Source organism: Pyrus communis, chromosome 17 (genome assembly GCF_041283825.1).
Source record: "Pyrus communis isolate YQ-2024b chromosome 17, ASM4128382v1, whole genome shotgun sequence".
Lineage (NCBI taxonomy): Eukaryota > Viridiplantae > Streptophyta > Magnoliopsida > Rosales > Rosaceae > Pyrus > Pyrus communis.
Window position 1 is genome coordinate 24,991,443 of NC_142581.1, and position 24,224 is coordinate 25,015,666.

Genomic DNA, 24,224 nt, shown 5'->3' on the forward strand with positions numbered 1-24,224 from the left:
CCCAGCCAAAAAAATTGCCTGGCACCTAGGGAAGCCTCTCCAGCCCAGCAGATTGGCTGGCACCCAGCCCAAGCTGGTCTCCAGGCCAACCCAAAATTGACAGACCTTGGGACCGGCCCATCTGACGCCACTGTGACATCAGCCACCTTTTTTTTGTGGTGTGGATTTGGCGTGGGATTTGGTGTGGAGATGCAGCAATGGTGGGAATGGAAGGGAAGTGCAGGTCAACGGGAAGGGAAGTGCAGGGGCGGTGAGAATGAGAAAATAAAAATATTTTATTAATAATAATATTATTTTATTTTTTATAAAGTAAGAAATTAAAGATAAAATTATTATTTTTCATTATTTTATAATAAATAATAATAATATTTTAATAAAATGGACTAGGCTATTTTTCGTTAGGGGTGGAGATGCATTTGGTCTATTACTGTTCATTGGGATCTATCACTGTTCACTGAATGGATAAATGTGCTAGGTACTGACACATTTATGTTAGGGGTGGAACTGCTCTTAGGGACGTTTGAAGTTTCCTTTGAACTACTCTTCACATGATTCATTCTAAGAACAATTAATAATTATTTAATTTGGAAATAGATTGAAAATAATGGAAAGAAACGGTGGAAAAAGGTTGAAGTGAAGCTTGAAGACCATGTTATAACTCCAATCTTCACTTCCAACTTGTCGAATGAATCATATGACGAGTATTTTGATGACTATATATCAAATATAGCAACAAAAAAAATTTCCACTAGATCAACCAATGTTATAAAGTGCCCAAATAGCAATGCAACTTCTAATATAATATTCAAGTTGCACCATGCATTAGTTGATGAGTACTCTCTGGTGGGCGCTTTTCTCTCCTGTCTACAAAGGTACATCAATCCTTCTCTTTCCCTAACGTTTCCTTCACGACTGCCATCTCGGAGCCTGAGGCGCTGGTAATATAACAATGTTGATCTCACGTTTAACAAAGTTAAGTTAGAGGACACGTGTCGAAATATTGTATAGGAGACATGGAGAGGGATATGGAATTGGGGACAACAGACCCGGGGTTAAATTTAAGAGCTCCTTTAGCTTTTGTCATTCTAGAAGCAAGATAAGAAGTGCGATTGGAGAATAATTTTTCTTCTTACTAAATTTTAGTTAAAAGCACATATAGGGAGCCCATTAAAGATGCTCTAATATTCTTGGCAAAGTTTATACAGACTATATTTGTTGAGAAATGCTAAGGAGTCTCTCCCAAAAGTGAGACTCTCCATCTGACATCGAATGTTTTTTTGCTCAATATTTTATAATATTGACACGGAAATTAATGTAAAGTTGTGAGGTGACAAAGACTCTATGAGAGTTTCACATTGAGAGTTCATAAAAAGTCTCACTTTACCGTAAAATTGACGTTAACCTGTATTAGTTATACAGCTCCCCTTACGAACAAAATTTCAACGGTATTAATTAACATTGACAAGGAAACTAATTCTATGGGACCTGTTATTAAGAAGATATTATTCTGTTCAACGCTATTAACACTGACAACACAACAGACATCCGTTTGCTAGTCACTTTATTCTATAAATCCATAGCCGATCATACAAATTGATTAAAGTTTTATTACTCCAAGTTCATTAAATTGGGGGAGAAAAAGGGGAAGCAAAATTCGAACATAAACCAAGATGGAGATTTCGGAAGAGGGACTAGAGCCAGTGAGCCCTACTGGCCACTATTTCAACAACTCTGTTTTATCAATATCAGTTCTTGCTGTTTTGGAATATGAAATTCCAATTGATGACTCTCAATTTCTGTCATTGCTCGAGAACGTGTTCCTGCCGATCAACCCACGCTTCTCCTCTATCATGGTACGCTCTCTCTCTCTCTCTCTCTCTCTCTCTCTCTCTCTCTCTCTCTTTCATACTCTTTGTTTCCTTCCTTTTACTTATTAAACAACTTTTCAAACGCAAATTTTGTTTGAATAGTTTACTTGAAGGTTGGAGATTTATGTTAATTCTCGCAATAAACTATCAAGATGAGTCGAACTTAAGATTTAACACTTATAAGTAAAGAGTCCAACTACAATTTTTTTTTTTTATTGGTTTCAATATTTTCCACGTGTGAGCATGTTTAGTTTATAGGGCAAACTACATTTCAAACTCTTCAGGTTTGGAGTGAATTTTAAACAAGGTCATGAAGGGATTTTTTTTTTTTTTAATACAATAATTCATACAAAATAATACAATTAGATCGTGGTATTAAGTGGTTGCCCTATAATATATTAAAATTGGATCACTTGATGCCTTTAGTCGGTTTGAATGTTTGATCTTGTTCAATATTAAGAGAGATGAGCCATTGATCCACTTCTAACCGTACTGATTTTGTCTCAACTTAATCACCTATTGGTAGGTGTTGAGTTTTATTACAAAAGGTCTCGGTAATATTAGGAGTGGAACCATACACCTATATGTTGTATTTTATTTTCTCCCATTGAATGATATCCCTAAGCTTGATAAAGTTTTAGATCTAAGCATTGTACTAGATCATTATGGAATATTGCATCATTATGGGACGTGGGCTAAATGTTTTTTAGCACGTTTGAAGTTTCTTCTCGAGTACTCTTTACATGATGTCCTCTTTTTCATGAGCAGTAATTATTTAATTTGGAAACAGATTGAAAAAAATGGAAAGAAACAATGGAAAAGGGTTGAAGTGAAGCTTGAAGACCATGTTAAAACTCCAATCTTCCCTTCCAACTTGTCGAATGAATCATATGACGAGTATTTTGATGACTATTTGTCAAACTTAGCAACAAAGAGATTTCCACAAGACAAACCACTGTGGGAAATTCATGTTATAAAGTACCCAAATAGCAATGCAGCTGGTAATGTAGTATTTAAGTTGCACCACGCGTTAGGTGATGGCTACTCACTCATGGGCGCTCTTCTCTCTTGTCTACAAAGGGCTGACAATCCTTCTCTTCCCCTAACTTTTCCTTCACGGCAGCCATCGAAACCGAAGAATGAAAATGTTATGACCAGAACTTTCTCATCCTTGTTGAACACCATGTCCGATATTTGGTGGGGCATTTCAAAGAGCATCACCGGGGAAGATGATCGATCACCAATAAAATCCTCGAACATTGGATTCGAGTTCGCGCCAATTACAGTATCAACTGTGACAATCTCTCTTGATCACATCAAATTAATTAAAAGCAGGCTTGGAGTGGTAAGTTTCAGGTTTTCTATGTAGCATTTTGGTTTGTGCATGTGGGTGTGTTTTTTCTTTCTAAAACACGGGAATAAGCTTTCATGTTGATCTTCCATCTCTTGTTGATAAAAAGAAGAAAAAAAAACCTTGTTAATTTTAACGTAATAGTTATGATTGATAATTAATAGTTAAATTTTATCATGAAAATTAGACATTGGTCTTGCACCACTTTTTTTATTTTTTTTTATTTACTAATGATACTTTTCTTTTAAATGTTTAAAGGATAAATTACACTTTCATATCTCAGGTTTGGAGTCTATTTTAACTCCTTACAATATCTTCAAAACATTTCACTTTCATACCTTAAGTACTATTTTATTTCAAAATAATACATCCGGTATATTTTCCATTCATTGATCCGTTAAGCACTGACGTGACCACCACGTGGCTGCCAAATGTGTGCCCCATGGCAAAATAAAAAAAAAAATTTAATTTTTTTTTTAAAAACCCTAAATCTTCTAAATATATTAATTAAAAAATAAAAACCTGAAGTTAACCTTCCTGTCATCCCTCCCCCCAAATCCCCATTGTCCCCTCAAAACCAAAAACCCAGAATAAACCCCCCCCCCCCCCCCCCCCCCCACTCCACCAGCATCCTCCCCACTCTCCCCCGCCCCCCCCCCGGTGCCCGCATCTCCCCCACCTGCGACCCTCCCTCCCTCCGCACCCATCCTCTTCCCTTCTCTGCACACCCCCCCACTCCTTAAGTCCACATCCATTCCACGAACCCGGCGATGGCGAGACGGGATTTGGGTTTTTTTTTTTTTTTTTTTTTTTTGGGTTACGGGTTGAGGGAAGAAGATGAAGATGGGGGAGAAGAGAGGGGAAGAGGGGGGGGGGGAAGACGGGTTTTTCTTCTTCTTCTTTCTGGGTTGCAGGGAAGAAGATGAAGATGGGGGAGATGGGTTTGGGGGTTGCGGGAAGAAGACAAGTTTCAATTTTTTTTTTTTTTCTGGGTTGAAAGTACAGGGGTCGGGGGAGGAAGATGAAGATGGGGGAGAAGAGAGGGGAAGAGGGGGGGGGGGGGAAGACAGGGTTTTTTTTTTTTTTTCTTCTTTTTTTTTTTTTTGAGAAAATTCAGGTTTAAAAAATTTATTATTTTTGCCACGTGGCAGATATTTGACAACCACGTGGCATATATGTGACAGCCTCATTAGTACTTAACGGATCAATAGATGGAAAATAAAATACCGTAATAAAAGCCTACCCCGTGCATGGATTAGCCACTACAATTTAAAGTATATTTACTTAAGATAGTCAAAACCTGCCTAATTCTTTTTTCTTTTTGCAAAGCCAATCTGGCTAGCTCGTCCTAAATTCCAAACTATGTAACATTAATCTGACCTATTGAAGCTAATGAAGAAGCCATGAAACCATGATCTTCAAAATTAACCTTTTCCTCGATCTGTATCAGATTATCAAATGCTCAAATTTGTTTAACTATCCTTTAAAATAACACATAATTTATCAAAAATTTCACCAAAGTGCTCTTGATATTGTTGAAGCCCAAGGTGAAACAGTTAAAATGGGAACCTTCAATCCTTAAACTCCCCATACATTACACATTTATATGGATCTTTTAATCGCTAGTAATAAAAATCTCTTACATCTCATGGTTTTAAAAATGGAGAATAACAAAAAATAGAATATAAAATACACACACAACATGCAAATCAACAAACACCATACTGTCAAATTCGTAATAAATTGTAACACAGTTAACTTATTTACTATCACAGACGATAAATGACGTCCTTACCGGGATGGTCTTTCTTGGCTCTCGACTATATATGCAAGAGATGAACCAAAGCTCAAGGGAAGCCCATAGCACTGCATTGATTTTACTAAATACAAGGGTCATGGGGAATTATACTTCGGTTGAAGAAATGGTCAAACCCGACAGCAAGAGCCCATGGGGAAATCATATTACATTCTTGCAGATTCCCATTCCCAATTTGACTGAATTCTCAAACACACTTGACTTTGTCTGGAAGGCTCAAAAAAGTATCAAGACGAAAAGAAATTCTTTAGCTATTTATTTCACTAGTGGGCTATTGAAGATGTTGAACAGATTTGGAGGCCACGAGGTAAGTAAATTTAAGGACTGGTTTGGTAGACATGATTGAATTGAAATAGATAATTCTTACGTATTAAGATATATTAAAGACGAAAATGAATGATTTTCATTTGGAAGGGATCATAATAGGATTAGTTATGAAGAAAATTCATTCTTTCTAATCGTACTATTTTATGGAGGACTAGAATGAACAAGTTTTCTTCATGAGTAATTCATCTTTAATTCTCTAGGTGATCATAATTATATAATATCTCCTTTTAACATATCTTTAGTTTAGTATCTAATCCATCCAATTATGTACATCAAACGAGCCCTAAGAAAATGCATATGATATTACACAAGTACAACATTTACTTAAAAATTAGAATGCTACTTGTGGTGCAGGCAGCATCAAGATTCATCCATAGAACATTAACGAACTCGAGCATGGCATTTACAAATTTGATCGGGCCCGTGGAACAAATGTCATTGGCAAACCAACCAATAAAAGGATTATACTTTATGATAGTTGGATCACCTCTGGTAAGCAGCAGGTCTCAAAAGTTTTGGAAACCATATGCATCGTTTTGTTTTGAAAATTAGGTGCATATAAAATTAAAAGTTATATAAACATACTTTCACACACACACATGTATATACAAGGTGTGTTTTCTTAATGATAGAATAGACATGTTATATATATAGGTAACACAATTTACGTGTACCTGCAGGATCTTGACATATCAGTCCTAAGTTATATGGGAAAAGTGAGGCTTACCTTAACAATGAAAAAAGGCATCATAGATCCACAAAAACTGAAGTTGTGCATGGAAAACGCCCATGATATGATATTAAATGCCTCGGACAAATATCCTGTGCAAAATAGCACCGAAAAATAGTCACTTGTTTGAAATTCTACTATTACACAGAACAAATTATAGTGTTATTATGCACATTTCCGTCGAAATTTATAACTTCATTAAGAAGTTATTGAAAACTTACAAAATAATCTTACGTTTGTAATAGTTGGTTAATAACTATGATTTTGTTATTACTTGGGTGTATTTGAACTTCTTATTTTGTGAGTATTCTTATTAACACGTCGTCTTCATATGAGTTGATCCATCATTAACTTCAATTATTCTTTTAAGTTTTTAATTGTACAAATGATAAAAGATATTACGCTTTGATGTCGAGATACGTTTAAGATCCATTAGTCGCATTCGGTAGAACGGACTAGAACTCATAGGTAAATTAGATCTGATATACAATACAATAAAAATTAACAATAACCTCCAATAGAATAAAAAATAACAATAACCTCTAGTTCACAGGAAAAATAGGTATTCAAATGTAACTCATCATTACCGGAAGGTTACAAACTCCATTCTCTACGTGTCCTCCATCCTCCTTTTTTCGTTCCCTTCCATCATTTTATTCATCTGGCTCCATCATCTCTTTGGCCATACGAAATTCCATTCGACTACTGCTAATGTTCACCGTGATTTGTCACGAATCTATGGGAGGGTGTGTAAAGCTTTGGCTCGGGTGTTCGCACCATCACCTTTGTGAACCCTTGTTGGTCCTCCCCGATGTTGCTCGTGGGATCTGTCATCCTGCGTGCTTCCTTGGTTCTTAGTTCAGTTCGTGGCGGCAGATGTTTTGGTGGGTCTTCAAGGTTGATGTCACCTTTTTCTTTCTTCATGTTGGGGTTCTTGTTGGCGAGATCTCTGGTGCTCGACGATCGGCGGTAGCAGCGGCGACAGGGTTGCTAGGGTTTTGTTTCTATGTGTTTGTTGTGGACTCAACCTTTGGGCTGGGTTTTGTTTCTGTTTGTTTGTTCTGGGCTCAACTTTTGGGTCCATCTGTTAGTGTTTTGCTTTATTTGTAATTGGGCAGTTGTATATGTATGCTTGTTTGGTAATGAAAATTTACCCTTGATAAATAAAAAAAATAAAAAATCTGATAAGTAGTGAAGTCCGTAAGGGTGACAACAATACAATATATGATAGCAAGTTACTCTCAATTTTTTAAACCCACATCATCATTTCATAAAAATTATACATGTAAAACTAGCTGCACTAATACACGACACGCACACGCGCACTCTCTCGAAAACCGATTGACCCCTCAGGTGTACAATCGTTTCGATTGTAACCATATCAGAACTAATAAGATCCGAGCCATCCGTAGTTCGACCCAAGACTTAACAACACATGAGGTTCTAAACCTACCTCGTCAGTTCCGAATCTCCTTACTGACTAGAGACGTCAAGCGTACCATTATAAGATCGCGTCATCAATGTATAATGGGAAAGGCCTCACGCTACCCAACTCCTTGCTTTTTGTTCCACTCGATCAGCAGACGTAGAATTGTGCATAAATTGTGTAAAATGCCTCTATGATTTGAGTCATGATCAATTGGATTTACCCTCATCAAGTTCTAGTCCATTGACCCGTCAATTGATACACAAGTTCATGTCAAGATAAGATGAGTTCTATGGAGGTGTGAATTCAATCATAGTGGCAATCAAGATTTAGGGTTGGGCTAATTTAGAGTTTTTGTTATGGTATTGGCTTTTTGTTTTGCTTAAATTTAGCAATTTAGGCTATTTTTATGTGATTGTTCTCCACATTAGTTTTTACCTTTGGGTATTTTTATTTTTATTGTTAATATCTTGATGTCTTGTCGACATCCTTCACGTACAATTAAAGTTTATCAAAATAAACTACTAATTAAATTAGGGATGTTAACTTACCATAAGTAGGAATAGGAATATGAATATGATAGAATAGTGATATGAATGATTGAGTACGGGAAAAAGAACACCCCCTGATAATTGATGAGTCCATATTATACCATATATTTTACCCTATTCTTAGTTATAGTTTATTGGTCATTTTGGTAGAATTTTGATACTTTGTTATATGTTTTCAATGTAAGATATTCAACTTCCTTTGGAGCAAAAAGTGATTAAACGGATAAATTTTGGAGTGATTTTAATTGAAGGATATTTGTGACCCTTTCAAGATGATTGTATCAAAGTTTTAGATTTTTCTACCAAGCCGTTTGACCATGGCAATGAAATAAAGAATTAGCGTGCAACTTTCTTAGATTGATGTTTACGGACGTTTTGGGCACTTTGGAGGTCAAGATGGTATATTTTATGGAGATTCCTTCTGAGAATTTGTAGGGGACGTCTTCAGCTTTCAAAATAGACCTTTTGGGACCAAATTGGAGTTGCTTTGGTCGGTCAAAAGTTTGATTATTTGAGAAGTCCGAATTTCAGTTTAAATAGGAAAACTTTTATTTTCTGTTTTATTATTTTATTATGTTTCCTAGTTTTATTCTAAGACTTTTAAGGGTTTTATTTTGTAGTAGTATAATTAAGACTTTTTAGCCGTTAGGGTTAGAAGGGAAGGAGAGAAAGGAATATGTGATTTTATTAATATGCTTATGAATGGATGCATGCTTACTTTGAATTATTAATCACCGCGATTAGACTATCTAATTGTCTTAATGATCCACGATCATTAGAGTTTTTAGACAAGTAATTTGATGCAATTTCTGTTGGAACATCACCCTGAAATTGAGGAGGGCTTCTTGTGATTAGTAATTGTAAGTTCACTTAAGGCGAACATTATGCTCTTAAGGGTTGCATGGTTTTTCAAAGGGTTTTCACAAAACTTAATGTGTCTTACATGTTTATATTTGATCTGAACATCACAGACGGGTTGTATGTCAGATATACGTTTTCGAACATCACAAGGAAAATATGCTATAGGAGAACCTAACCTTCAAAGCATATATGTAGAAATTCATAAGTAATTGGTAAAATTGTGTAAGATTGTTAATGGTGACGGCGGAACCCTAGGCTTTCACAACTTTAATTTTCAAAAACGCTTTCTTTTGTTTTCTTTACTTTGCTAATTTCTTTAATTGTTTTTTTTTAATTTTTTTTTCAAACCTTGTTTCAAATAATTAATTAAGAATTAGTTTAAGCAAAAATTATTCATTCAATCCTTATGAAAAATGACCTTGCTTAAGCTGCTATACCACGACAATCTTGTACTCTTGCAAGTATTTTTAAATGTTTTTATCTCTACTTTTTGCAGGTGGTAAAAATCTTATCAATAATCTCATACCTTGAATTTTCAATTACCAGAAGGTGTGGGATGGAAAAGAATAGGAATAGGAATGCTACCCATTCCTTACAAATCATTCTAAACATGTTGTTACAAAAGAATAGCACCTATGTCACCGATCACCCAAATTTACTAATACATAACTCATAATCTTGAAAAGTTATTCACATAGTTGCGTAATTAGTAAATGAACGAAAGATAGGTTAGTTTCTAACTCTTTATGTGATAAGCCTAACAAAACTATTATAGAGATGCTGAAAAAAAGCTAACAATCACAACACGCGCGAGCGCGCGCGCACACACACACATACTTTTTAAGGTAACCGAAAATGTGTGTGTGCGTGTTGTGATTGTTACAAATAGCATTTGTGGTTACCTTCAAAAATCAAACCTAGGACGTTATGTTAACTCGAAGCTTAAAAAAAAAAAAAAACTTTAGTTTTAATGAAAAATGACAAATGAATGTGTAGTGAATAGTACCAGAAAAAAGTAAAAATATGGTTTTTCATTAAAAGTGAACAGTACTAAGAGTGTTTCGTTAAAACTCTCTAAAAAAATACTCTAGAACTAGTAGGACCATATTGCTGACTTGGGTCATGGCTTGTCTCTTTGTCTTCATGGTTTTGTTTTTCGGACGTGGATCCTCTTCGGATCCAGTTGTCCTAATCCACCTAGTCAAATCATCTGGGTCATTAAAATTTAATCCAATGGCTAAAGTTATTATAACTTTTAAAATGGACTCATGTTTGTAGCTATTAAATCAAATTTCAATGACTCAAATAATTTGACTAGGTGAATTAGAACAATTGAATCCAAAGATGATCCATGTCCTTGTTTCTCCTCCTACCACTGCTATTATTTTTTTTTAGTTTCAAATATATTATGGGCCGGGCCCATTCTAGGGCTCTTCCTGCCTAGCTTTTTCTTGTTTTGTTTACCTTCCTCTGTACCAAAAAAAAACAAAAGATAATTTTCTTAACCAAGCAAAACCCCTAGATCTAAAAAATTCATAGCCAGGCGGACTTTTGCTCTAGCTTGGGGATGGTGGTAGCCTCTCTCCTCCTCCTTTCCCTAGAATTGGATCCCCTCTTGAGCAAATGGTGGGGATCCTCATGACCCACTAACACGGATCGTTGAATTTTGATCCAACAGCTACAAATAGGAGGTCACTCTAAAAGTTATAATAATTGTAACCGTTGGATCAAATCCAATGACCCGTGTTTGTGAGTCATGAGGATCCCCACCATTTGCTCAGGAGGGAATCCAATTCCCCCTTCCCTCATCTTCCTCTTTCCTATTCTTATGAATTGATGCAAATTTGGTTTTCGTTTTAGTATTTTCGTCAATAAGTACCTCTTTAGTGAGGTTATTTTGAGTCACTCTTAGTGATTATTTTAGTTTTAAGTTGGTATGCTATCGGGTCTTTTTGGGTTTAGGAGGCTATTTTTGTTAGTTTCGCTAGTGGTGTTGAGCATAAAATTCATATTGGTATGGACGTTGGTTCGTTGTCAATTCCTTTTCAGAGTCGACACTACTCGTTGTCAAATAATGTTTTCTTGCTCGTTATATTGCAATGTTTGCTTTTCAGATGACAATTTGTTAAGTGTTTGAACTTTGATCAAGAATGGAGTTCCTTTAGCTTTAGAATGTCATCTCATTATTTTGACATGGGTGTGGAGGATTTAAAAAATTAAATTTTGTTCATTTGCTTAATATTTATATTTTATTGTATGATGAAACGAAGTTCTATCTTTTGAAATTTCCCATCTGGTCAATTTGGGTTCGCTACTAATTCCACACTCAAACAAATACCAAGAAAAAATATTCATATTCCATAAGGATTGCAAAATGTGCATGCGCATATTAAAAAGGTGTATCAATATTTAAAGGTGGCTGTTGAAATAGTTGATTCCATTGACAAGAACAAGGTGTGGGTAGGGTTGTATTAGAAAAAGAAAAAGAAAAAGGCAGGCATGAATTGGGTGGTGTTGTCCTTGACGTAAGGTCCTAATCCGGGTAAATAGTTATAATAAAGAAGTTGAAAGATAGTTTTTGCGATTAAAAAAAAAAAAAATCAAATTTAAACATTTGTTGTAAAATCTGTTAGAATTCATACAAAATTTAAAAATGTTGTTTTCTCTTTATTATTAGCATGCAAGTGCGAGTCGAAAATTACATTTCTCCCCTTTCCTTTGTTCATCGCTCTTTTCTCCATCCCCCTTTGCAACTATTTTCCATTGCTAGTACAAAGCCATAAAGGAAAATCCTAAATTAGCAAAGCTTAGAATTATTTCTGTATAAATCTCAACTGTAAGCCATGGGTCTCGCCAATTAATCTTTGCTGCCTAGAAGTCTTTTGTCCAGTTTTTCTAAATTTTAAGTCATTTCTTTTGTTCTATCCGCAAGAAAAATAAATCTCGGTGCCTAGACTTCAGACAAGGCTTTAAATTTGGACTTTTTTATTGTATAAACTATCTTCCTACTAATCAATCACTACGAGGACTATATATCCATTAGGCATTGGTATAAATAACAAAACAATAAAAAAAAAAAAACAAAAGTTAAGCTAGTGCAAGAAATGTCTACACGTGACAGTTGTAAAAAATTGACCAATGTCAAGATTTCAGTAGTTGGCTACGCTGCTAATGTTGTAAATATGATATGCACAATAATTGGTTGTTGTTAAGTAGTATGCCGGATGACAGTTTACTTGTAAAAGATAACAAATGTCGAGATTTAAGTGGTTAAATATACTGCTACGTGGTGTATACGTTACACACAACTCCTTATGGAAATGGTTCAGCTGTGATCCAGCAGAAAGAACATTTCTCTGTAAATTATCGATACATATTCAACGACCTTTTAGTTTAAAAAAGACATGCACTACTACCACTGGCAGGCGACAAAGTTCAAATATAAGATATCTTTTTTTTTTTTTTTTTTTTTGAGAGAAAACTATAAGATATCATACAAAACATTTGATGCGTTTATTTAATTCAAATTAAGTGTCGCAGCTTTTGTTTTATTAGGTAAATTCCTTTTTATTTTATATTTTGTTGTTGAATATTTGGGTAAAACCTATTTCTTACATTGGAAGTTGGAACTCCATGTGCATAAAGAACGGTAGACTTAAGATAAAATACAACGAGGGCCGATCTAGAGTCTCCTGTTGCTGAGTGGACAGTGCAAATTGACACATGCTATGGATCACGACTAGAGTTATGTTATTTCTATTAATTTGTAATTAAAATTAGAAGAATTGAATTAAGAAGTAAATTGACACATAGCGTTGATGGAACACGACTAGAGTTATGTTATGTCTATTAATCTATAATTAGAAATTGAGGAATTAAATTAAGAAGGAGAATGACTCATAGTAAAATTCAAGTTGAGATTATTTACTAAATTATTTGGATCAAAGTAAATATGATAAATGATACAATGAGTTGTTTTGTTGACCTGAGATCTAAACCAAATGAATTCGAACTATAAAGCCAACACGGCAAGTGTGACTGACGATTTTATTAGAAAAGTATCAGTGCAATTATAAATAAATAACACTTAATATAAGTTATAGTTTTGAGATTTTAGATCCGACATCTGAAAATTAGAAGAGTGTATAAGAAGTAAAAAATGATGTGTGGATATCACACCCCATAGTTTTTTTTTTTGTTGACAAATGAGAGGATAATTTACATTAAATTTATTTAAATTACGGAAATGAGATTCGAACATAAAACCTCAAGTGCATGCATGAACGAATGCTTTTAACCAACTGAATTATGAACCACTTGCAATATAAATTATATTTAATTTCACCACTTATTTTTAAGATTTCTTGTACATATCATTCCTAACCAAAAAAAAGAAAACCTAAGTTATCAGATAAGAAAACTCCAAATGAAGATAAGGAATAAATGTATCCGCTAAATATAATTATCCACTAAAGACAAGATGAGTTGAACTGCTCCATCAATTAGGAGCCTTTTAATCACACCCCATCGCCACCTTGCTCCTATTCTGCGTTGGAGGAGGAGACCAAAAAAAGTAAAAAACAAAAGGGGAAGAAAGAAATGGGATGGAACATGGGGAGAGCATCTGCCATCTGCATCTTTACCTCTTCCTTTTTTTCAATTTCAGATGTAGACAAAAGAATGGTTGGGGGGATGGAATCAATCAGCACCCTTCATCCTGGACGGTAACCTAACACTGTGAGGATATAGGGATCTTGTCTTTGAAAAACGGTTGACCACAAAACTAGTCCATATTGTAACACAACACATGTAAATGTAATGTCCGAGAGAAGAAATATCTATCCATCTCCTGAACTCTTTTAACAAAAAGGTGGCTAGAACATTTGAGAGAGAGAGAGAGAGGAGTAAAGCTTCAGTCCTACTCTTGGAGAGAGATGGATATGATGAATAGCAGCAGGAACAAACTCAGTTACATGTCATCAGTTGTGGTTCTTGTGTTATGCTTGAACTTGAAAGCCGCCCATGTGTCGACGGCGTCTGGCAACATCATCTCCGAAGGCCAATCTATTTCCGGCAACCAAACAATCAGCTCATCCCCACGCGGCATATTCGAGCTTGGTTTCTTCACTCCAGGTAACTCCCACAACCACTACATAGGCATCTGGTACAAAAAACTACAAAAAACCGTTGTTTGGGTGGCCAACAGAAACCACCCTGTTTCCGATCCATTTTCTTCCTCCCTTCAACTCTTCCCAAACGGAACCTTAATACTGCTCGACCAATCCAAATCTTCCATTTGGTCAACAACTCGTGATCCCTCAGTTGCTTCTAATTCTACCAGTGAAGTAGCAGCAATGCTTCTTGACAATGGCAACTTTGTCATAACAGATGCTTTGAATTCGTCTGCTGTCATATGGCAGAGTTTCGATCACCCGACCGACACTTGGCTGCCGGGCGGGAAGCTTGGATACAACAAGCTGACCAATGAGAAACTAACCCTCACTCCCTGGAGAAGCTCACAAAACCCAGCACCTGGGATTTTCTCTCTAGAGATCGAACGAAACGGAACAAGTTTTTTATTGATGTATAATGGGACTAAAATGTATTGGACCAGCGGGCCATGGACAGGCAAGATTTTTAAGTATGTTCCGGAAATTCAGTTGAATTATTTGGTCACGAATGTCAGCTATAATTCCGATGAATTTGGAAGTTATGTTTCTTATGATGCTGTTTTCCCCGACATCTTTATCCGGTACATGCTTGATATCTCCGGGCAGTTCAGGGCCTACAAGTGGGGGAAGGACTATAAACAGTGGACTTCATTTTGGTTGCGACCCTCCGGACATTGCGAGGTATATGGATTCTGCGGTGCTTCTAGTATTTGCAACCAGCAACAAGTGCCTCTTTGTGTATGCTTGGAAGGCTTTGAACCGCGAGCTCCAAAAGCCTGGGACTTGGAGGATCACACGGAAGGGTGCGTGAGGAAAACCCCTTTAGAATGCAGTGCAGGCAGTGGAGAAAATGACACATTTGTGGTGATACCCGATTTGCGCTTCCCAGAGAATCCCGAGACTTTAGCAGGTAAGAACATCGATGAGTGTAGATCGGTGTGCTTGAGTGATTGCTCGTGTACAGCGTTTGCTTATGACAGTGGGTGTTTGGTTTGGAAAGGGGATTTGTTCAATGTAAAACAACTTACATCTGATAAGACAGTAGGCAAAGAGTTGCATCTTCGGGTTGCAGCATCGGAGGAAACAAGGGCAAAGAGAGAGAATAAAACCTTTTGGATTGTCATTGGAGTACTTGGAGGTTTGTGTGGTGTTTTACTGGTTATTGTGGTAATTGCCAAAAATGAATGGTCCGGTTCTGGGGAAAGGTCTGAGGCAGATGAAGGCTCTTTGACAATGTTCAAGTACCGGGTTCTAAGAAACGCAACCAAGAACTTTACTGAAAAACTTGGGGAAGGAGGCTTTGGTTCTGTTTTCAGAGGGACACTGAAGAGTTATACCGCCATCGCAGTGAAGAGGCTTAACTGTCCAAAGCAAGCAAATAAGCAATTTCTTACAGAAGTGAGGACTCTTGGAAAGGTCCAGCACATTAATCTTGTTCGTCTCCGCGGATTTTGTGCAGAAACTTCAAAAAGATTCTTGGTTTATGATTACATGCCAAATGGTTCTCTAGAATCTCTTTTGTTCCAGAAGAGTCCGATCATCTTGAATTGGAAAACTAGATATCACATTGCAGTTGGGACTGCAAGAGGACTTGCATATCTTCATCATAGCTGCAGAGAATGCATCATACACTGTGACATCAAACCTGAAAACATTCTGTTGGATGCAGAATATGCCCCCAAAATAGCTGATTTTGGTCTAGCCAAGCTCGTGAGCAGAGACTTCAGCCGGATAATTACAACCATGCAAGGGACAAGAGGGTATATTGCTCCGGAATGGATATCAGGAGAAGCTATCACAGCAAAAGCCGATGTCTTTAGCTATGGAATGTTGTGTTTTGAGATCATATCAGGAAGGAGAAACAGAGATCTTTTGGATGATGGGTTGCAAAACTACTTCCCCACTCGCGTTGCAAATGCATTAACAAAAGGAGAAGATGTCGATACCTTGTTGGATTGCAGGTTAGAAGGTAATGCAAACAAAGAAGAAGTGATGAGAGCATGCAAAGTAGCTTGTTGGTGCATTCAAGATGACGAGAACGATAGGCCGACAATGGGGCAGGTTGTTCAACTTTTGGAAGGAGTCATAGATCTCGGCATACCTCCTATCCCACAGTTCCTCGACCGGTTTTCAAAGAGTCTAGTCGAGTCCATACATTACCTTAACATTTCTTCCAGTACTGCTTCGGATTCAAGGGGTGGCTACTCGAGTAGTATTACTATATCTGGAGCTTAAACTTAAAAGCAACTAATTTCGAACTTTCAAATTTCCATTTTCTTTATTTTTGTTAACTTGCCGGAGATTGTGAGTCCCCTCATCCTCCCCTGTAGTTTTGCTTTACAATGTAAAAATTATTGAAATAGTTATCCAAACTTCAGTCTTTTGTGTCGTGTACTTCTCTTTCTTTTCACTAATTAAATTAGAATATCGCTTGAATAAAGGAATAAACAATTAAAATCTTATTTGGCCCAAACCTTCTCGATGGTGCATACTCCTTTCCTGCAGACATTTGGAATTCCAGCAAATAGTATTTTCACAGAAAGAAAATAGTGTGCTATGTAAAAAGGATAGTCGATAGAAAAACGTGGACTGGAAAGGACAGTGTACCAAACATGTTTTGGAAATTCTAGTATTTTGACAAATCCCGGCGAATGTTGAGTTATATACGTAACGTCAACAACCACGGAATCCTCCGCAATGATGACCACACGTTTAAAATGTCATGGACTGCAACTCAACTTTCAAGGTTCAATGTCCTATTTTCTTACATTTCGGCTGTCTAGTTAAAATTACACGGCTGAAATGTTAAAATTAAGGTACAGTACAAGCAGTGATGTGTTATAATACATGAAATGGCTTGAACAACATGAATGATCTGAATCGAATATCAAATATTATATTGAGGTATTGGTGCTAAATATAGACGTCATATCAACAATATCTACTAAATATCGATAACATATCAACCTCAATCGAATATGTATGTGTCTAACAACTACATTAGTGAACATCGTTGCTTCCGCCAATGTCGTTGACAGTTCTGACACGTCCTTCATTTCCTCCTTGGTTTATTTGTTTTCCGTTTCGGGTTGGGGTTCACATATGGATTTTGGCAACCCGGTTGTAGGATTACATGACTTGTAATTAGGTATGTTGCCTTTAGATCAAACAACCCAACAGAAGCTCATTCCTCCCGTTGAATAATACTTGCACTCTCCCTTTCCTCTCCCAAAAAGCTCTCCCTCTTCCAACAAACCCTAGCCGTCACCCCCTTCGCCGCCGCCTCTGGCTATGGCTGGTGCTAGTGGCAGCCTCTCCCCTCCCTTTCCTAACTATTCCTCCATTCCTCCCCCCTCTTCCCCTTCTCAGCCATCCTCCTCCCCTCGCCATTCTCGTTTCTTCCCACCACCTCACTCCGACCCCTCATTCCCAACCTTTCACTTCCTCCTCTCCCCTCCCTTGCTTCTCTCCCACCATTTTGGGTGCAGATATACATGGATTTATGCCCTATACCCCGACCCAGGCCTTGCCCGTTCAAGATTTTCTTCGATTGGTGCTCGTTTCATAGTGTGAGGTTTAGATCTGTGCAGCAGGTGGGCTGGATCCCCCCTTATCAACTCGGTTTCCATGGTGGTGTCTCCTTCTTCCACGGCTTCGGAGTGCTCTGCTCTGGAGGTTCGACTTGGTCTGGGAGCTTGGCTCGTTCGTCTCATTAGGGCTCGGCTCGGCTTAAGTGTCTTGGTGTGGGTCAGCTCGTTACGGCTCGTTTTGTTGCAGCTCGGCTCTTCTTGTTGTGGCTTGGTCTGTCTCGTTGCGGCTTGGCTCAGCTCGGCTTGAGCGTGGACGCTGACATCCCACTGTCCGGATTTTGTAGGTGATCTAGGCTTGAGCGCCCAACTCAGTCCCTCTACTTTTGAGTTCATTGAATCTTTCTCATTGTAGTTTAGTTCTTGTCGCCCTTTTGCACCGCGGTGACGCCGGTGTTGTGGTTAATTTGGTCTTCGCCTTTGTGCGTTGTTACTGTGAGTCTCATCTGCTAACAATGACTTTGTTGTGGACTCGCACTTTTGCGATGACTTTCTGTGGCCTCGCTATTCGGCAATGACCGTTGTGTCTACCGGTATCTCTCTGTTGCTACTATTGTTTATTGTGACATATCTGTATTGGTAGTTTTGTGCGCTTGGCAACTGTGTGACTGAGCTTGTGAGTGTCTACTGGGGGTTTAAATTATTTGTTTAAATTATTTGTCTACTTTGTACAAATTCATTCCAGATCAATTTATTGGTCATTGGAATTATATAACCAATGACACTCTATAATTGCTTCGTGTTAACTAATGAAAGGCTATGCTATCGTTTATGGTCGAAAAAAAAATATTAAAAAAATAAAATAAAATAAAATCCTTCATCGACCCAAGTTGTTAATATCGAGTCCAATTAGCTAGCTCATGGATACACTTGTTAACCGCAATAATAAGTTGGTCGCGAACATGGTCAAATCGCGATATAATTGTTAGGAAATTTCTGTTTGTACTCAAAATTTATAGTTGAACATTCAATAAATCAATGGTAAAGGTACTAAGTAACATTAATAATGAACTGTTGATTTATTTGACATATTTGAAAAATTAAACGATCTATTTTATAAAAATTATCTTCAAATGAAGATTAAGACTTTTTTTTTGTTTTTTATTTTTTAACAAAAACAAAGATTAAGACATTGAACAGTTTCGATTATAAATTTATTACAATAAAGACACATTATTTACAAGTGGAGGAATGAGTTCATTCAGCAGAGAATGCAAGTATTATTCAACGGGAAAATTATTCTTTCTATTTGTTCATTATCTTCTAGTGATAATTAATCATTTGTTAGCCAGTACGTGACTATTGACAAATATTAGATAACAGACTTTTAGTAATAAGACTAGAACTAATTGTTTTATCCACTGCGATAAACAGTCCCTGTAAACACATATAGGAAATCTCCACCGTCAACACCATGCCATCTGAGGCTGTAATTGTCACGCATGATCCTCTGCTTGTGTATAAACAAATAATCATCCATTGGGAGAATTTTCCTGCTCAAAAGCAGTTGCCTCAACTCAGTAACCGTGCTTACGTCCTTCACTTCCAACGGCATCGTTGCCGCATTGAGTAAACTCGACAATGTTTGCACCACCACCACACTCAGTCTTCTCGCCGCCGGCTCATCTCTTAGACAACTCATAGTGTTGTGGAAGATAACAATTCCGAATATGCATGTATCCCAGACTCTTTTGAAATGATACATCCTACAAAATTCTTCTACCTTCCATTTTTTATCTTGTAAATACACGTCTTCGTGAATAACATCCTGAATTCAACGAATTAGACATGCGAGAACTTGAGTATATATAGCGTGGAATAAAAAATAATCAAGAAAATTATGGAAGCAACACATGGACTTTTGGGGTTAAAAGGATAAAATTACCCTTAAGGCACATCAGGATTTCCACGCGCATGCAATGAACAATAACGGCTCAATCGAGGTCAAAGGAGATCAAATGGTATTCTTTTAAACCCTCTCATCACTCCTCATCAAATCTTCACCCACAAGTTAACTCCCAACTATTCTTTTCAAATTGGGATTAATTACCAAAATTTAATTTATTACATAATATCTTGCAATTAAAGCCAAATTACCACCATAAGTGGCCGGTCCCTATTTCCCCAAATAGGGCCGGCCACACCCCTATATATAGCCACTCATTTCTCTAAAAATCTAAGTCCAATTCTCTTCTAAAATTCGCTAAACACTTTCTCTCTTAAATTCTAACTTTGGCATTAGAGATTTTTCGGCCAAACCCCCCCCCCCCCCCCCAAAAAAAAAACAAATTCATCGTGGGCCCAGTGTCAATTGTTTTGCATGTACATTTTCGTCCGAAAAAAAGGAATGCAGAAATTTACATCCACATATAGCAAGTTGTATCATCAAATTAAAGGAACAATACCTATTCATAAGACAACCATAATGTCTCATATCAAAGAATTATTTTTCAATAGTATTGCAATCATCTAGTTTTTTTAGTTGACGTGAAGATAGCACTCCATGCACGAGCTCATCCAACAACTGTCTAGCTACCAACGTATTCACTTTACTATTAGCCCAAAAATTAAAAAGTATTCACTTCACCACATTTCACATATTCTATATGGCCTTGCAGTAGTGGAGTCAGGATTCTAAATTGGGGTGAGCTTTCAAATATATATGTGTGTGTATAAAATTGAACTCATAACATGTTAACATATGCAATTTGAGTAATCTTCACAAAACTAAACGAGGGATCTCTTACATTTAATAGTGAGAAGAATAAAATGTACAAACCCAGACAACTAATTAAGAGAGAATGTGGAAGAAGGCTAAACAAAATACAAAGAAGTAGAAAAAGAAGGATAAGGTAAGAGGTCTGCAAACAAAGAAGACAGTGAATTGCTTTAGAAAATTATAGCTGAGAGAATGGAACCGGCAGTGGGTTTGCTTTTTCTATTCAAAATTGCACGTCTCTTTTGGAAACTCCCCTACCAAACTCATCGTTTTATCAAACAGCCAAACAGATTTAAATTTAAAACAGCTAACGACGTGGTTTGGCCCATGTTCTTCCATGGGGTTCATACCTCTGCAGAAAAAGCTTTCGGGCCGCTGGTTGGTTTTATACACCTTTCGCAGACGTCAGGAGGGCTACCCTTCTCACTCAGTGGCTCCGCCCTGTGGCCTTGCTATTAGTTAGCAAGAGAGTAATTTTGGGTCTTTACTCTAAACTGTCGAAAATAATCACCATGAATTTGATTATTGACAACACACACACATCTCTGTAATTTTCAAACTAATTAATAGCCAATCTAGGCTGGTCCATCATGTGATTTAGCCTAAATTTCAATCCCTAACATCGTTAATTGCATAAAAGAAAATCCCCCATTTTTTCATATATTTCTTTCTCGCGGAGTACTTCTCAGAACTAATCCCATGTCGTCACAGGCTGAAATTCGAAGTCGCAAAAGTAGTCTCGCTGTGATTCTTGGTCGCTGGTGGATCCATTGACAAATCTGTTAAGTTTTTCAGTTATTCTTGCAGCCCCAAACTTGGACATAGATTTGCCCATCTACATGAAAGAAAGACAATTCATAGACCAAATTAATATCCATTGCTGATTAATGTCAAATATTTTCTTGATAAACAAAACAGAGAAAAATTTGGTTGTTCTACGTACTTCTGCCCGGACTCCGTGAAACACTGAGTCTCCCAAAGTTGAAAAGTTAGCATGCACAACGTTGGCATGTTCTGCGTCAAGCAGGCGAATGATTTCGTAGAACATGAACTGATGATTTTCTAAGCCACTTATCAGTACTACCTCTAGCGTGGAGTCTATCTCATGGATTTTGATTTGGGGTGCTTTTGCGCTCCTTGTGCTCTCAACATTTACGCATGCTGTAGCATATGATCTTTTTCTAGTGCGCATTAAGCTCTCCTTCTTCTCCTTTAACTTCTGCAGCTTCGACTCTTGGCTTTTTATGTACTTTATGGCTTCATCTATTTGTTCTGTCTGACTTAGTGGCTCCTGCATTCACAACAAACACCCACATTCAGTATTAGCTATGAATTTCAATGTCTCAGATCCTCAGTCCGACAAAGATATCTAGTGTAACAAGAGAGCATTTCTGGCATTGATAGAGAGAGAGAGAGACCTTAAAAGTTTGCTTAGGGAGGAGGGAGTAGAGATTGGAGTAAAGAAGTTTCATACGATTTCTCCTGTTCTTCTCAACAACCCTCCTTTCAACTTTGGTTGAAGAAGATTCATTTGCTTGATTACGATCCATTCTCTGGCAAGTTGGCCACAAATAAGTAAAAATACCATATATAAATAGACACACACACACACACACAGAAACATATAATATTATTCTGTCTGGGGAGAAAAGTTCAGAAGGAAGATGAAGTCTTTACTCTCCAGTTATAGGCAAGGAAATCAAAGAGTAGAGTCAACGCGTACCTCAGCTACTCTACTCGTCATCCAAGTTACATCAGCCATATTTATGAGTCAGAAAGAACGCCGCTAAGATGGAATTTTGCATCCAATTTAAGCACGTGCATGCGTTTAATTGTTTCTGCGGCCTACTGAGCATTCACACTACCAGAAAATATCTATACGTGGCAGTGTGATTTCTGTCACGCGGTTTGTGGATATTCTCCACGTTTTTAATTCTTTTATAGTTTTATTTTTTTTGGTTGAAGAAAGTACAAATTCTTTTATAGTTAAACTTGTCATATTTCATAAGTTTCCACGTGATTTTTTGTTTTTCTCATCGTTGCATTGATATTTTTGTCCTGTTTCATGCAAATTTTTTCTTCTTTGATCTTGGACAAACTTGCACTTACAAAACAAATAACACTTTAGGTCAAGGCCAAGAGCCTCACACGCCAACGATGATTTTTTTTTGGGGGGGTGTTGAGGGAAAAGTGTTTGGAGAATTTAAAGAATTTAGCAAGAGAATTGGAATTACATTTTGGAGAGAATGAGAGGGCTTATATAAGGGTGTGGCCAACCACCTTGGGAGGAGATGGACCGGCCACTTGGATGGTTTTGTGGGTTAGGTTCTTGATTTGTGGTTAATTAGCTAATGAATGGAATAATTATTTAATTAATTAGATAATTATTATAATAAAAGAGAAAGGATTTGGGGGCTACATTGTGAAGAGGATGGATGAAATAAGTTGTAAATAAATACCTACCTGGGCACTTTTGAGTTGATTGAGGGATAATTGACCATTGCTTGTGCGAAGGAATTCCGGTGTGTCTCGAGGGTAATTTTGTCCTTTTCTTACCCAAAAATCCATGTGTCACCTCTTGATTATTTTTGGCTCCACAAATGCCCCGACACATGTTGGGTTGCTCGTAGAAAATGGCAGTAGGTGGGGAATGGGAGAGCAGTGGGCCACCAATTTGGGCCAAAGGTTGCTCCTTGTTTTTTTTTTTTTTTTTTTTTTGCAACCCTCTAACAAATTCCTCTTGTATCTTCGTAGATCTTTTTCAAGCATGTCTTCCTCAAGCCATAAGAATGACGATGATGTGCCGCCATTGTATCGTCAAGGTGGGTCTTTGAGCAAGGTTGGTTACTTCAAGGTTGCGCACTTCAAGATTGGCTCTGATGACTTGTTTAGAGACTTCCTCGAGGCATATTGGCATGTCATTCCGTTGGGAGTGCGTGTGAAGCATGTTAAGCATGGTAGCAGCCGTGAGCCATATGATGGGGCTCGGAGAGCCATCAAGTTCCACCCCTACTATTTTGTGTTTAGGTTTACTTTTCCTATGTCGCGTTTCTTCCAAGAAGTGCTCTCGTTCAATGTTCTCTAAATGCAGTCCGTGTGATGGTGGGATTCCACAATCTTAGCCAAATCTTTGACTTAGATTTGACTGTCAACGAATTTTGGTACTTCTTTGACATAGGCCACATTGAGGGAGTTGGGCAGCTGCAATCTCGCCATAGGCTTTTTGATAATTCGAGCAAGGGAGATCATGACTGGGCCAAGGAGACTTTGGAGATAAGTGGAGAATGAGAGTCTAATTCATCCCCCGAGCTGCGTGTTCCCACAGTCTTCATATCCAGTAAGTAAGCTGCTTAATCTCTCGGCTGCTTTGTATTTGTGCTAAGCTGCTCTTTTAATTTTCTGATTGTCTTCTGCTATTTTTGTAGATTCGGAATTCGACTCCACTCCTAAGACTTCTTCGGATATAAGGAAAGTGCATGTTGCTTTGGGTATACCCTCTGAGTACCATGAGTGGCGTTGGTTGCTTAGTCCTCTTCATAGGGAAAAAGGTGGGTTGCCCCCGAGGGAGGAGATAAAACGAATCAAGGCTGAGGCATTGGCTTGTCCTATCATTGTGGTGGAGCCTGCTACAAATAAAGGTGGGAAAAAGAGGCATTCCCTGCCTGCTCAAAAAACTCCTGCTGCGAAGAAGTCGAAGACTTTTTCCGCTGTTCATGGGGAGTTCGCGAAGGTTCACCGGCTATTTCCAAGCTTATGATTGACTTGACTTCCTCCAATGACGAGAAAGAAAAGGTTGCTAGATCTATGCCGGTGGCAT

At 37.5% G+C, this 24,224-nt stretch overlaps 2 protein-coding genes and 1 pseudogene across 4 annotated transcripts in view; 2 read left to right on the forward strand and 1 right to left on the reverse strand.

Moving 5' to 3' along the window:
- LOC137707485 (transcription factor bHLH162) overlaps positions 1–22,125 on the reverse strand; it is a 44,965-nt gene extending 22,840 nt beyond the window's left edge. Inside the window, exons 1-3 of one of the 2 annotated variants that reach the window (XM_068446363.2) lie at positions 21,826–22,119; positions 21,351–21,698; positions 20,383–21,242 (exon numbers count right to left, since the gene is read on the reverse strand). In XM_068446363.2, coding sequence (XP_068302464.2) covers positions 21,099–21,242; positions 21,351–21,698; positions 21,826–21,957 — 624 coding nt within the window. In that variant the 5' untranslated portion in view covers positions 21,958–22,119 and the 3' untranslated portion in view covers positions 20,383–21,098. Of the gene's footprint in view, positions 1–20,382; positions 21,243–21,350; positions 21,699–21,825 lie in introns of those variants that run through there. The other variant, XM_088689045.1, reaches the window with a different exon arrangement.
- LOC137707484 (wax ester synthase/diacylglycerol acyltransferase 11) lies at positions 453–6,422 on the forward strand. The gene is made up of 5 exons (XM_068446362.2): positions 453–1,853; positions 2,659–3,213; positions 4,995–5,342; positions 5,717–5,854; positions 6,043–6,422. Exons 1-5 carry the CDS (start codon positions 1,671–1,673, stop codon positions 6,208–6,210), a joined length of 1,392 nt encoding a protein of 463 aa, XP_068302463.2. The 5' UTR covers positions 453–1,670; the 3' UTR covers positions 6,211–6,422.
- Positions 13,600–16,495, forward strand: LOC137707483 (G-type lectin S-receptor-like serine/threonine-protein kinase At2g19130 pseudogene; annotated as a pseudogene). Its single transcript, XR_015958203.1, has one exon. The product of XR_015958203.1 is annotated as a G-type lectin S-receptor-like serine/threonine-protein kinase At2g19130 pseudogene (transcript).
- Positions 22,126–24,224: the final 2,099 nt, after the last annotated feature.

Excerpts from the sequence above, each read along its gene's own strand:
- LOC137707484 (XM_068446362.2), top strand. The coding sequence starts at position 1,671 with ATGGAGATTTCGGAAGAGGGACTAGAGCCAGTGAGCCCTACTGGCCAC. Across the intron at positions 1,854-2,658 it reads CACGCTTCTCCTCTATCATG|ATTGAAAAAAATGGAAAGAA; the intron begins GTACGCTCTCTC and ends ATTTGGAAACAG. Across the intron at positions 3,214-4,994 it reads TTAAAAGCAGGCTTGGAGTG|ACGATAAATGACGTCCTTAC; the intron begins GTAAGTTTCAGG and ends TTACTATCACAG.